Genomic DNA, 15,472 nt, shown 5'->3' with positions numbered 1-15,472 from the left:
CGCATGCTCGGACTAAGGCAATGGTGGATGTGGTCGCTTCTTTAAAAGTAGGCGTTTGCCACAAATGAAGCAATGGTGGATGTGATTCCTTCTTTAAAAGTAGGCGCTTGTCCGAATTAAAGCAAGGGTGGATGTGATCCCTTCTTTGCTAATATTGCAAAAATTTGCGTTTGTCTGAAATGAAGCAATGGTGATTGGTGGATATGATACATTTCTTAAAAAAGGTGCTTGCTCCGATTAAAGGCAAGGATAGATGTTATCGGTGTCCTCCTTAGCCTAGCGATAAGATGCGCGGCTATAAAGCAAGACCATGCTGAGGGTGACTGGGTTCGATTCCCGGTGCCGGTCTAGGTAATTTTCGGTTTGGAAATTGTCTTGACTTCCCCGAGGCATAATAGTATCATCGTGTTAGCCTCATGATATACGAATGCAACAATGGTAACTTGACTTAGAAACCTCACGGTTAATAACTGTGGAAGTTCTGAATGAACACTAAGCAGCGAGGCGGCTATGTCCCAGTGGGGATGTAATGCCAATGAAAAAGAAGAAGATGTTATCCCTTCTTTAAACGTAGGTGGTTGCCCATGTCCGTTGTTGAATATGTCAATTGTGGATATGATTTCTTTTTTTAGACATTTTGCTTAGACTTGTAGATATAACTTCTTCAATGAAATTAAATGGCGTCTTGTATGACTTAAAATGATATTATCCAATTGTAGATACGATTTAATTTTTGAAATGAAGTCTGCGTCTGGAATGAGACGAAGAAATATGATATCCATTCGTTAACAGTTTGTTTGTATTAGACAAATATGTTTTTTTTTTTTTGATAAATAGTATCCACCTTTCTGAAAATTGTTCAATATGTTGAATAATCCCTTTTATGAAAATTAATTATACCGCAAATCCCTTTATTAATAAATAATGCCAAATCCACGTTATGCAAAATTACCTTCTTTATATAATTTGTTTCTATTCTTTAGCCATCAATAATAATTGGAATTTCCAGTTTTACTATTTCTGGGGAATGGTGCATTCTGGCAAATTACATTCTGGCAAATGGTCTATTCTGGGGAATGGCTTTCTGGCATATGGTCCATTCTGGCAAATGGGTTTCTGGCAAAAACCATTCTGGCAAATTGATTCTGGCAAATGGTTTTCTGGCAAATGTCATACAATCGTAAAAACGACTTTAACTACTATCGTTTTTTGCTGTTTTCACGTACTTCTTGACGATTTCGATGAACCGCGTGAAAAATCTATGGAGAAAATCTACGTAAAAATAGTTTAGTTAAATAAACAAAAAACGCGTGAGAGATGACCCAAGTGCATTTACCTAAAACACATGGAAACATTAAAGTAATTCATTATTGAATCCTTCTTTAGCTTTAAATAATTGAGCTCAACATTGGATCTATGGCATAAACTCGAATAAACATAAAACTTATAATTTGTGTCATAACAATATCTCAATTTACAAAATATGTCGTATCGGCATAATGTTTTGATCGGTTGCAACTGCTCAATAAATAATATTCCTTTTTATAATCATTGAGCACAATTTGCTTGTTTATAAATTAACTGTCAATTCATGCCCCGAAAGATGCCAACATGCTACACGCAGCTGAAATTACTCTTATTCTCTCTGTTTACTCACATTCGCCATGCGCTGAAGGTTGTCTCTCCAGCAGCGGGCGGCATACTAAACACGGAGACAGCTATCTCTTATTCTCTCTGTTTACATTTCGTTTGACAGAACATACTCGATTGAGCTAGTACAGCACCATTCGAAATCTTGTACTGCGATTGAATCAAGTCGAACGAAATACATAATGCCGCAATTTTTTCGAAACGAATTCAAAAACGTACGGATCGAGTGATTCGATTCGAGATGCGCAATGCCACCTCAGGTTGAGGAAATCCTTCGAGCCCTAACGAAGAGGAAGGCTTATTCCGCTCCGGGAGAAGATGGGATGTCGTACAGCATCCTGATAATTCTCAGACTAGACATGCAAATCAAAATATGCGAAATGCCGAAATGCTCAATGATGTATTCGTCACCGAAAATATTCCGGAAAGGTGGAGAGTCACCCAAATTCGGCCAATCCCAAAAATAAAGGCGACCATTTACTCAACCCCGGATCTAGCCGCCCCATTGCTTTCATGAACGTGAATCTGAATCTAATCAACTCGGTGGTCAACAGCAGATTGCTCGAAGAGGCTAGGAAGCCTCCTTTCAAGAGGCTCGGAAGGCTCCTTTCAAGAGGCTCGGAAACCTCCTTTCAAGAGGCTCGGATGCCTCATTTCAAGAAGCTCGGAAGTCTCCTTTTAGGAGGCTCGGAAGCCTCCTTTTAAGAGGCTCGGAAGCCTCCTTTCAAGAGGCTCGGAAGCCTCCTTTCAAGAGGCCCGGAAGCCTCCTTTCAAGAGGCCCGGAAGCCTCCTTTCAAAAGGCCCGGAAGCCTCCTTTCAAGAGGCCCGGAAGCCTTCTTTCAAGAGGCCCGGAAGCCTTCTTTCAAAAGGCTCGGAAGCCTACTTACAAGAGGCCAGAAGGCTCCTTTCAAGAGGCTCAGGCTTCCTTTCAAGAGGCTCAGAGCCTCCTTTCAAGGGGCTCAGGAAGCCTCCTTTCAAGAGGCTCAGAAACCTCCTTTCAAGAGGCTTGGAAGCCTCCTTTCAAGAGGCTCAGGAAGCCTCCTTTCAAGAGGCTCAGAAGCCTCCTTTCAAGAGGCTCAAAGCCTCCTTTCAAGAGGCTCAGAAGCCTCCTTTCAAGAGGCTCGGAAGCCTCCTTTCAAGAGGCTCAGAAGCCTCCTTTCAAGAGGCTCGGAAGCCTCCTTTCAAGAGGCTCGGAAGCCTCCTTTCAAGAGGCCCGGAAGCCTCCTTTCAAGAGGCCCGGAAGCCTCCTTTCAAGAGGCCCGGAAGCTTCCTTTCAAGAGGCTCGGAAGCTCCCTTGCAAGAGGCTCGGAAGCTTCCTTTCAAGAGGCCCGGAAGTCTCCTTTCAAGAGGACCAGAAGCCTCCTTTCAAGAGGCCTAGAAGCCTTCTTTTAAGAAGCCTGGAAGCCTCCTTTCAAGAGGCCCGGAAGCCTCCTTTCAAGAGGCCCGGAAGCCTCCTCCGGAAGCCTCCTTTCAAGAGGCCCGGAAGCCTCCTTTCAAGAGGCCCGGAAGCCTCCTTTCAAGAGGCCCGGAAGCTTCCATTCAAGAGGCTCGGAAGCCTCCTCTCACGTCCAAAAGAAAAGGGATCGGACCTGCAGCATAATGCCGTAAGGATGATTTTTGCTGGATACTCGGATTGTCATAAAAGCGTGATAACCTTCCTCTTGGTTATCGAACAGTAGGATACAAATGGATTTTGAGTAGGAAGGAAAACACTGAAGTGCGTCGGATAGCACATGGATTCACACAGAAGTATGGTTGTAGCGGGGGAAGCCCATGTGGTATAATGCCATTTGGCATAATGCCGTTTGGCATAAGATTTAAATGTCTAATGTTTGGCATAACGATTTAAATGTCTAAAGGCCATTTGGCATGAAGACCATTTGGCATAACGACCATTTGGCATAATTTGTTGGGTACCTCTAGGCCATTTGGCATAACGACCGTTTGGCATAATGACCATTTGGCATAATCTTCAAAAACTGTATTAAATACAACGGGCCGTTTAGCAAAACTACCATTTGGCACAAAAAAGGTTAATCGTAGGAATATATCGACATTGTTGTTTCATAAGGGCGAAAGTCGCAAACGTAAACATTGACTTCTTCTGCTGATTCCAGGAAGATTAAAGACTTTTGGCGATATTTTCTACTTCCGTTTGATAGAAGGCGCGGAGCGCCACCAGTTCCAAGGGGTTGTTAGCTGCGAGCGGTCCTAGTTGTAGAGAAATTTGCAGGAAAAGGCATTGTTCACGTTTGCGAGTACGCATTTGCCCGGGATGAAGCTAAAAAGAAGATAACTCCTTCTTTAAAAGTACGCATTTGCTCGGGATGAAGCCAAAAGAGTAGATGACAATTTTGAAAGTACGCATTTGCCCGGAATAATGTAAAAGAGTAGATGACTCCATGACTCCTTCTTTAAAAGTACGCATTTGACCGGAATAAGGCAAACGAGTAGATGACTCCTTTAAAAGTATGCATTTGCCCGGGATGAAGCAAAACAGAAGATGACTCCTTCAAAAGTACGTATTTGCCCGGAATAAGGCAAAAGAGTAAATGACTTATTTTTTAACAGTACGCATTTGCCCGAAATAATGCAAAAGAGTAGATGACTCCTTCTTTAAAAGTACGCATTTGCCCAGGATGAAGCCAAAAGAGTAAATGATTCCTTCTTTCAAAGTTCGCATTTCCCCGGGATGAAGCAAAAGTGTAGATGACTCCTTCTTTCAAAGTACGCATTTACCCGGAATAAGGAAAAACAAATATGACTTTAAGAATTGTCACACACACACTTTTACTCCAACATTGCTCACAACATGCCGTAGAAACAAAAAATACTGCGGCGCGCTTTGTAAATTTTTCAAACGAACAAAGATCATGCAAAAAGTACACGGTCGAACATTTTAAACAAGAAAATGTTATGAAAATTGCCAAAGCATTGTTTGGTCTACTCAGCTCTATTTTATACAAAGATGATTTTGAGGCCAAAGAAATGATATTTTAGTTACTAGATAAACATTGTCGCTGTGGTCGCTGTCCGGAACATCTTTTGCTGGCGAGGATAGGGGAGCTAAATGTCAAAGAAGGAAAATCCATACGATTTGACAGGTATGTACCACACATGTTTCGGACAGCAGAACAAAGGGAACCGAAGCGACAATGTTTATCTGGTAACTAAAATATCTTTTGGCCAAAGCCACGAAGCAATTCATAAGCAGGATCAGAAGCAGCACGGCGAACCAAGTAACATATGCCAATATTCATTAGTCTAAGTTTGAAGACTAAGGAAAACTCTTTGTATAACATATATCAGATTGAACTGTACTTCTTTGTATTTTTTTATCCCGAGCCATTTTTTAAATCCCATTTTTTTGGTTGCCACCCGTTAGGAGAAAAAGTAAATCGCTCCTTAAAATACGCAATGCCCAGAATAAGGCAATAATACAGATGTAAATTGAGCTTCTTAGAGTTTTTATAATTCTTTTAATTTTTATGCCAAACGGTCATTATGCCAAATGGCCCTAAAATCATTATGACTATTTTTTTTTATTATGCCAAACGGTCGTTATGCCAAATGGCCCCTGACTATTCAACTCGTTATGCCAAATGGCATTATGCCAAATGTAATTATGCCATTTGGGGTAGCCCCGGTTGTAGCTATACGACCAACTATTTGCACCCGTCGCGAAAAAGTCCCGCTAAAGCTATCGTTGATTATTGCTTATTAAGACATAACTTGCTAATGAATCATGCAGATCTATAAGTAAGAATCATCCAGATCTATAAGTAAGAATCATGCAGATTGTCTTCCACTTCTGCTTTTATCGACTAAGCAGTGGTGAGAAAATAATTGTATGCGAAATCCAGAGAGGTCGCCTTTGGTCAGTTTCCATTGTCGGAGTCTTGAGAGATAAACCTCCAAGAAGTACAGTGTCAGTCGCTGTCCGATGATCTATTCACTATGATCTAAGCAGAATCTAAATCTTATAGCAGGATGTGGCCTGGAACTAATGTGAATATTGAAGTTTTCAAAATGATCGGAAAACAAACGAAATTTTATCTAGTAGCTGGAAAACCTCCTCATGAAAAACCTCGAAATTGCACCATTGGTGTAACATATTCCAGTAAATGGGATGATTGCTGATATCCTGACAAAGCCGGTTGTAAGATTTAAGCTTGGATATTTTAGGAATAAGTTTGGTATCAGATGAATAAAGTCATAAATCAAAGCAAATGTCTTTCATCAATCACGCTCAAAATGGATATGTAGGTAATTCATTAGTTTGCTAAGAAATTCTTAATAGCAGAAAGTAGCAATCACTCAGTTTTCTTGCTTCATACTGCTTGGTCAATGAATTTTGATATAACTTTAGACCTTCAAGATCGTCGACATATTTCTGGCGTTAATGAACTTCTCAACTGTTCAGTGGTTTTTGTTGAACTAAATAAATTTCTTGTAAATAAATGAATCTGCTCCATGATTCCAGCTATTTATCGCAAACCTTTCCCTCGATTTGGTGTAAAAGGGCACTAAACTCGCACTGGTGTTTGTGCAAATATGGACACACGACCAGCGACGACGCGAAGGTGGGTAGGATGTGGTGCACCTTGAACCGAAAAAAAACTGCACTCCATTTTTGCCAAAACAGCTCCGAATGCCTCTGCATATTCTGGCGTGTACAAATATCGCTGCATCTATTTTTTATCGAAATAATCAAATAATCACTTACGGAAACACGAAATCAACCGTTAATCACTGATAAACTAATCGCACTTTTGCTGGATTTGGAAACAACGAAAACCCTCACACAATGAGTTTTTTTTTTCTTTTTAGTCACTGCTAAGAAAAACAGCCAACGCAAAGCTGCAACAAAACAACGCGCAAAACAAACCGAACCGAGCTGCTGCCAGTGACAGACTGACGAGACAAATAACACGAACAGAAGATGGGGGAGAAAGATCCGAAACACAAAACACGAAGAATGTGAAAAGGAACTTCATGTTGGGCGATGAGGCAGTGATCCGATGAAAATGTCAGAAGAAAAAGAGAATTTGATTTCAAATTGATTTTCTCTTTTTTTCCTCATGCATGCATGTAAATAAATAAAAAATTGATGAGACCGAGACGTGCGGCAGTGCGCGCTAGTTTTAAAAATCTACGTCCGCAAACAGTGAAAAATTCCTCGTTTATCGATCACCGCGCTTAATCTAATTAAAAGAATGGCCAACCCAACGCAAATGGTAAAATCGCCGAAAAGCAGCTCCGCACCGGACGAACCGTGCTCGAAGCTGCGAATCTTGGCCCTGCATGGCTACCGGCAAAACGGCGACGGATTCAAATCCAAACTCGGCTCCTTCCGGAAGTTCGTGGGCAAGTACGCCGAACTGGTGTTCGTGACGGCACCGCACGTTGCGCCACCGCTGCCGGACAGTGAACCGGGTGCGGAGCCCGATCCGACGCAGAGGAGCTGGTGGTTCAACAAAGACGACGGCACCTTCAAGGGAACGAACAAAAGTGGCCCAGCCATTGGGTTCGCCGAGAGTCTCAAGCTGGTGGAGAAGGTGTGGAAGGAAGAGAAGTGCTGTGCGCTGCTGGGCTTTTCTCAGGGGGCTTGCTTCGTGGGGCTTTTGTGTGACTTGAGTGCGCGAGGTATGACGCCCATAAAGCCGGAGTTTGCGGTGCTATCGTCCGGATTTCGGTCCGGTAGTTTGGTACATTTGAATTTTTATGAAACCAAGGTGCAGATACCGTCGTTGCACATTTACGGCGAGTCGGATGAGATTATTCCGAAAGGTGAGATAAAATCCTGATTCTATCCACTAGTATGTGAATTACAAGATTTTTCTTAATTAAACATTTTACATTTTTCAGAGATGAGCATGGCATTGGCAGGCACCTTCATGGAGCCACAAGTGTTGACCCATCCGGGAGGGCACTTCCTGCCGGCCCAAGCCGCCCAGAAGCAAACCTACGTGGAGTTCTTCCGCGAGCGGTTACAGTTCCACCTGGAGGCGAAAGAAATCGAGAATGCCACCGTCGCAAACAGCATAATGTTGGACGATAATCGTGCGGCGATGGCCGGCAGTGGTACCGGAAATGGAATCCATGACGACGAGGATGATGACGATTCGGATTAAGGGAATGTAAAGAAGGTTGAATACAATTTGTTTTTTCCGTTTTGGTAAGTAAACAGTGTTTACTAAACACGTTATTTTCATCCGAATAGGTCCATAAATTGCTTGCAAAGCAGCAATCCATGATTAGTTCAAATTGTTCGTTGTCAATGACTTTTAGGTGTGATCGTATTCGTAGAACACCATGCTAAATTTGAATTTTGAATTGGTTACCATAGCAACGTAATTATCAACCTCAACAACCTGCGAGTTGCCCGAGCCTAACTTATGTCGTTTTCGTTTTTGAGGTGTAGCAACACCGTTTAGTGCAGCATTTTGCACGGCAAAAACGAACGTTGTGAGTGCAGTTGGGTTTGTTTGTTATGGATACCTGTTGGATACCATAAAAAGAAAACAATAACAACGGAAGAAACTTGACAACAAACTACACTACACGGCACACTCTGATTTTTTCTGGTGCTACACTGCTTGTTTCAGTGCAAGAAAAATGCTACACTGGTGTAGCACGAAAATCAAAAACGAACATTTTCGGTGCAAAAATGTAGCACGAGTGTACTGCCGTGTCAAGCATATCTGTCCCATGTCGAAAAATATGCAACTGAGAAAAAGTCGATTGAAGGTGGAAACATATTTTTCAGTTTGTAGCTAAATTGCCCCATGAAATTTTGATTAATAAACGTATATCGATGAAAATAGTGTATTTCTAATGGCTTAGTATGTTTCAAAGGATAAACACTGTTTTTTAGTGGAATTCATTCAGTGGGACATTTATGCTGCGAAATTGAAGACAAAATTGATAATTCCAAGCATATTTGTCCCAGTGCTAGAGTATCATCAGATTACTTTGCGCTTAGCAAAAGTTTAGTTGGGTCTGGATAATAATCTGTTTCAAATTAGATGCATTATAAGGTATTTTCAAAGCATATTGTAGTAAGGGGCCGTACAGTAATAACGTAAGCTTTGGGGGGAGGGGGCTCACGCTCCATAGAAAAAAATATGTATAAAAAATCTGACATGGGGACGAGTGTGTCTGAAAAAAACCCAGAGATATTATACCTTACATAAGTATAAGGACAGTGAGAATTGGTTCAGGTCAGTGGCGTAGCCACGGGGGTGGTTTTGGACATACCCCCCCCCCCAGAGACAAAATTTTTAGAAGAATTTTATGAAGAAGCATCAAAATCAGGTTCCGTGGTAACTCAATACCGCAATACTGCGAAGGTGTTTGATGATTCCTATGAAATTTATTTCAGATTAGCATCTGATGTGTCGAGTGGAAACTTCCACCTGTGTGGGGTGCGTATATGAACATTTGTAAACACATGTTAAGGACCATTTTTTCGTAATAAGTTGCACTCGACGGGAAATTCGGCCCCATTGTTTGCTTTTGAAAATCGATTAGTCACTTCCCTATTGCAAAAATCTTGTATATATGTAGGGTAAATGATGTATCTTGGACAAGCGCAGGACATTCATTAGAAAATATATCGAGATTGAATAGTATAAAACAATTGAAAACCACTAGAATCATCCAAATACATAATCTATGATTAGTCTTGTGTCTCCATTGCCCAATTTTTGAGTAAATTACGTTTACTAGGTGTAAACTGTGATATACTGCGAACTGAAATATTTTCTTTTTGGACATCAAATATATAATTTCGACATGGAAAATGCATATATTTTGGACAGAGTCATTTTCTCCTAATTTAAAAATGGCCACCTACAGATCTCAATGGTATGACTTACCTACACGCATCCACATTCATTTAAATGCATTTATTTGCTTAACTGACATAGATTAAACCAGAAATTAACATTGTTTCGCAATCTTATCGATATCATTGAAAACAGCCTGAAAGTTGGCAATTAATGGTTCATCCATGTACTGTACATGGGGTGACCAACAAATGTCTGATGCATAAAAACATAACTTCATTTTGGTCACTCCTTTTTCATCCGTCTCAAGTTCATGTTAAGCGATTGGAATATGTTAGTATCTCAATTACAATTAAACTTTGGCCGCAGGACCTCAAGATTGCCGTTTGAACCAATTTAAACGTGTATCAGGTGCATGTTACGAAGAGTCCTATAATGCATGTTCTCCTGCATACTGGCGTCCAGCAGGCACTTTGGTAGAAAGCTTTACATTTTAGATAATTTTAAAGATAAATAATAGTTGATTTGTGAATTCTCATCAGGAGCCGCTAGAGTTGAGGTAAAAGTATGCAATGATAATACTTTCGATAAAAATTTTCCTACACATTATCTAAAATTGATCGAAAAAGCTCAGGCTTGTCCAAAATATGTACATGTCCAAAATATATCATTTACCCTAAATGAATTGAGCCTACCTTATAGCCATGCGCTTAGAAGCACGACTACAAAGCGATGATGCTTAGGTGGCTTGGTTGGACTCACGGTCAAAGAAATATTCAGGTGCAATTAGGTATAAAAGTATTATCGTGTTAGCCTCATCATATACGAATGCAAAAATGGTAATGCCAATAAGGAAAGAAGAAAAAGTGTAAATAAATACATATAATGCGAAAAAAATGAGAGACTATTCTCACTCAAGTTTTAATATGAATCATGTTAATATGCTTTAATTATTACTTTTCAACTTTCATAATGCACAAGAAAGGCATTAACGATGTTAGGTGGACTAACCTTTTTACCCATTGAAACTATACCACAACCCATATTCTTTCTCTGAATGATTTGGTAATGAAAATAGGCCTCTTCGGAGTAATTTAATACATGTTATATGAAATTTGTTTCAATGGGACAGTTATGCTTGGAAATTCTACAATGGGACAAAATGACCCGATATTTTTTCGCTAAGTTTTCGAACAAACTATATGTATTTATTTGTTCACAATAAAATATACATTAATTTAGAACGTTTAGTGCATAAAACTCAAAAATGATAAAAATCGACATGGGACAGATATGCTTGGGACGGCAGTAGCTACACCGCAAAAACGAAAACGACATTAGCCTCATTTGCACTTAGCCGCGGTCTTGCGAAGCCGTAAGAAAACTATTTCTTTTGTAATTAGTAAAACGCGTTTTTCACTATTTCGGCTGATCCCGAAACACAACATTTGGCGACGAGATGAAAATGAAAAATCAGAAGGGTTATATGCAAGATACGACCGCCCGACGTAAACTACGTAAAGCAGATCATAAGATAATAATTAATTTGCTTAGAGCTTAGAGTGGTTGAAATTTTGACTTTTTCGCTCCCCTATGCTTGAACGAAAACATTTGCTGTTTTGTTGAACCTCCTAGATTTTCAACTAAATTAGTTGTAATTTAACTGAGTACGAGCAGTTTGATGTTTGTATGGAAATCGACCCGTATGTGAAAAATCGTTTCATGAGGCGGCTCATTAACTATTTAGGGGGAGATTCCCCAGCGCAGGACACCTCCCAATACCGAACACTTCTTAAAACGATACTTGCAGAGCTCCCTCCTCCAACTTATTAAGTACAGAAGGAAGCTATTGAAAAAACTTTTAACGGCATGGGATATCAGATCTTCATGTGGTAAGCTTTGTACAACATTTGAAATTGAATAAAAATGCTTAAAATGTTCATGTTTCGCGTTATTTTAGAAGGTTTGAACCAACAATATTAAAATCAATCTAATGCATTCTGATTATGTGAAGATGGTACATATTAGCCATATTTTAAATAATGATGACGATTTGTTAGATGTACCATGCAATTGTGGTGTTCAGACATTGAATTTTTTTCATAGCCATTTTTACACCTGTTTTGCTACACTTACTTCAATTCAATTGTTTCTTCTTCCTGAGAAGCCACAGAAATTAGCAGAAACAAAAATTGAAGAGGACATTCAAAAAGGTGAGAATTTGGATTAAGATGTAAAAAATTTGGCTGAAGAGTCAAATTAGCTCTACTAACAATTTTTAATATTTACAGCTTGGAGCACGTGAAAAATATGATGATACTGAATGATGTCTTCACTCATGTAACAGGAACTTAGTCACATTTGAACAATATTTGATGCAATAGTGTCCGGTACAAGGAGACAGTTTTCTGAACCGTGAAATTTTTCTCCAAAATTCATCGTCGTAGAACGTGTTCAAATGATCAAATATAGCTTGTATGAATCATCAATGGCCATATTTTATGTATAAGGTTTAAAAGGAAACACAATCCGGATAGTTAGAGTTTTTTGTCAAATGACTTATGTGTCCGGCACTGGAGGATCTCTCCCTAAATATAATCAACCCGAAGACTTCGAAGAATATTTCCTAATCTGTAAGACGGAGCAAAGTTATAATGAGAGCAAAAATACTCATTATTGATATGTTATTCTTTTACGTGCTCAATTGAATTTCCCACGATTTAGTATTCCCTTAAAAAAAAAATCTTGCAAGCAGCAAATTGTTTCGCAACAAAAACGATTTATTCGCTCGCTAAGTTTCATAATTTTTTATATATTAATTAACAACATTGCAAAACGGTTTTCCAAAAAAGTTACTGTTTTCATAGTAATTCTCAAACTTCAAATCGCGCGTGCTAAGTCAAATAACAAAAGATATTTTAGTTACTAGATAAAGATTGTCGCTACTGTTCCCTTTGTTCTGCTGTCCGAAACATGTGTGGTACATACCTGTCAAATCGTATGGATTTTCCTTCTTTGACATTTAGCTCCCCTATCCTCGCCAGCAAAAGATGTTCCGGACAGCGACGACAGCGACAATCTTTATCTAGTAACTAAAATATCTTTTCAAATAACAACCAATTCTGCTAAAAATTAGGGAAGTTCTAGAAAGACAACTGGTGCCACCGTTTAAGCATAGGGGAGGGAAAAAGTCAAAATATGAACCACTCTTATGAGCATGATTGACTGCCACGGTTGTTACTCTGTTTCTGCCAGGCCAGATGTAATTACAAAGAGAACCAACATGATATTTGACGTGATACTTTTATTAATAGAGGCCGACGAGTCATCTGCACTTCCACGAGTAACCATTGGGATATTGGATATATGGAGTCGGGAGGTGGCGAGGTTCGTTTTGGTAAACGTTTTGCCACGTGTAATGTGTAGTTTTTCCGCAAATCATGTTCGATCTCACACCAATTTGTGTTTCGAACAAAATTAGCGTAACTCAATATATGAAAATGGTTGAATATGACAATTTAAAATTTTCTTTTATAAGCCCCAAATTTATTATTCCTCAGTATTGATGATGCCTTTACTTTTTCCGACTGTTGTGTGACTTTTGAAGTGTTATTATAAAGGGGTGCTGCCTAAATAGTAGAAAAAATTTGTTTATAGTTGATAGCCAATTTTAATGATCACCTATTATGATATGGAAATGCTAATATCATCTTCCAAACTTAGACGTACATGTTCATGATAGCATTAGAGGCGAAACATTCTTCATGCCTGCCGTATCCTAACGGAACTATCAATTCTATACTTTCGCCTCTAATGCTATCATGAACATGTACGTCTAAGTTTGGAAGATGATATTAGCATTTCCATATCATTGTAAATCGTTTAACTTCACGTAGAAGTAACATACACGAAATCATTAATTTAGATCACCTATTGCTTACATCAACATGTCCAGCATCTGTAGCAGTTTTTCATAAACACAACTTTTTTGCTCCTACCGCGGTCATTGCTCTGGTTCTATTGTTGTACTTTTTGTGCGAATCACCGCACAGAAGTAGAGCGCAAGAACCAACAGCACCAGACGGCGGTCGTAACGAAACTCTGAAATTTTACTGGGTTGTTAAAGAATTGGAATTTTTAATGTTTTTACATTGACAATCAATAGTTCCACTGGACTTAAAAAATTGCTGGAGAGTTTCCGATTCAATTGATAATAAAATCTCGAAAATCCATTGAAAAATAAAGGAGCTATTAACGTTTGAAATCTTACATGATTTCGTGACGGTCTCGAATTTGGAAATTTTCATTTGTCACCCTGTATCCGAGTCTTCCCCTTAGACGTAGTTTACGTCAAAAGATTGTTCCTTACGCAACAAATTCAAATTCGGGCAATGCAAAAATGGCGACAAATTCAGTTCCCGCACACGGAGAGGAAATCCAGCAAGCGATCCTGCAAATGACTGACTTGCTCCAACGATTGGCCACGTAGACGCCGATCGACCAGGAGAAACTGTTGGAGCCCCTTTTCTCAAACATATTAATTGAATTTGTGTTTGATCTCGAAAATGGCAGCACGTTTGAAAAGTGGTTTGCACGTTATTCGGACCATTTTGACAATGACGGACGAATCTCGACGACGCGCCCATGATACAAGTTCTCCTGCGGAAGCTGGATCATGCTTCATACAGCCGCTATGTGATCTACATCCTGCCCAGGCTTTCGAAGGACATCCAGTTTATTGACACGGCTTCCACGCTTAAGAAAATGTTTGGCACATCAACATCCTTTTTCAACAAACGCTTTCAATGCTTGCAGCTGGTAAAAAGCGGAGCCGAAGACATCAATCATTAGCTACGGGGGGAAAGTAAACCGTGCATGCGAATAGTTCGAATTCGCCCAAGTGAACATCGACCATTTCAAGAATTTGGTTTCTGTGTGTGGTCTTATAAGGCATCACGCTACGCAGACGTTCGGGTACGTTTGCATGGAGAGCGAGGCAGCTAACGCACCCCGGGTAGAAGAAAACAGCAAAATAATATCAAATTTTACTATTAATATATGAATAACTGAATAGCAAAATCTGCTATTAGTTTGTTTGATATAGTTGCTAAAATAGCAAAAATAATAACAGACATTGGTCTAGCAAATAACTCATAAATAACTCATTTTGCTATTATAATAACAAACCAATAGCAAAATATTTGAAGAAAAGAAAATATAAAAATTTGTTATTATTGGTAGGGGTTATATGACGGCTTTGGCAGGTTTTGTTCTATTATTGGCAGGGGGGTTTTTTTATGACTGATTTTGCTCAAATTTGGCATAAACATTCTTTGCATATCAAAGAATATTGTGGCCAAATTTCATAAAATTCGGTCGACAAAAACCCCCCTGCCAATAATAGAACAAAACCTGCCAAAGCCGTCTGTTCCCCTATGTTGAAAATGCAAATGATAAATGAATAACAAACTTTGCTATGATTGCAAAATGTGTTCGTCATTTGTTGTTCTGTTCCTTCTTACAATAACATATAAATAACTTATTTTACTATTATAACAAAATTTGTTGTTGGAATGTTATTTTATGTTATTTATGAATAACATAAGAATAACTAAATCTGATATCATAGCAAAATTTGTTATTATTATGTTATTTGTTTGTTATTTACCTCTACCCGGGACCAGTGACTCTCCAGATGCTCGTCAAAAAACCATCGATTTTAAAGCATCTCAGAAAAAAATGGATCATCAGTCACAACTTCCACAGAAAATAAAAGCAACTACCATCTACACCTTGGGGTCTGTTCAAATATTACGTAACGCGAAAAATGTTGTTTTTAAGAACCCCCCACCCCCTCGTAACAATCTGTAAGAAAATTTAGAACTACCCCCACCCCTATGCGTAACGCGTAACAAATACATTTTTTTTTAAATCTTGTTTTTAGTAGAATTTGAACCACGATACAATAAATATTATTATTCTTTGTATATTTTATGCTATTTTAAAGACAATAACTATTTTTTGAAAATTTT

General features: G+C 39.1%; 2 protein-coding genes across 2 annotated transcripts in view; one reads left to right on the top strand and one right to left on the bottom strand.

The window, feature by feature from the left end:
• Positions 1 to 6,580, bottom strand: part of LOC134223410 (serine-rich adhesin for platelets) — a 111,986-nt gene extending 105,406 nt beyond the window's left edge. Inside the window, exon 1 of the mRNA XM_062702547.1 lies at positions 6,377 to 6,580. The gene's annotated coding sequence lies outside the window, so the exon portion shown is untranslated. The remainder of the gene's footprint in view (positions 1 to 6,376) is intronic.
• Positions 6,581 to 6,732: 152 nt separating this feature from the next.
• Positions 6,733 to 7,828, top strand: LOC134223426 (esterase AAEL000016). Its single transcript, XM_062702571.1, has 2 exons — positions 6,733 to 7,440; positions 7,519 to 7,828. Exons 1-2 carry the CDS (start codon positions 6,867 to 6,869, stop codon positions 7,782 to 7,784), a joined length of 840 nt encoding a protein of 279 aa, XP_062558555.1. The 5' UTR covers positions 6,733 to 6,866; the 3' UTR covers positions 7,785 to 7,828.
• The last annotated feature ends 7,644 nt before the right edge of the window (positions 7,829 to 15,472 follow it).

The sequence above is a fragment of the Armigeres subalbatus genome, chromosome 1 (genome assembly GCF_024139115.2).
Source record: "Armigeres subalbatus isolate Guangzhou_Male chromosome 1, GZ_Asu_2, whole genome shotgun sequence".
In the NCBI taxonomy this organism is placed as follows: domain Eukaryota; kingdom Metazoa; phylum Arthropoda; class Insecta; order Diptera; family Culicidae; genus Armigeres; species Armigeres subalbatus.
The sequence above is the reverse complement of the archived record's forward strand: the minus strand, read 5'-3'. Positions and strand labels throughout refer to the sequence as shown.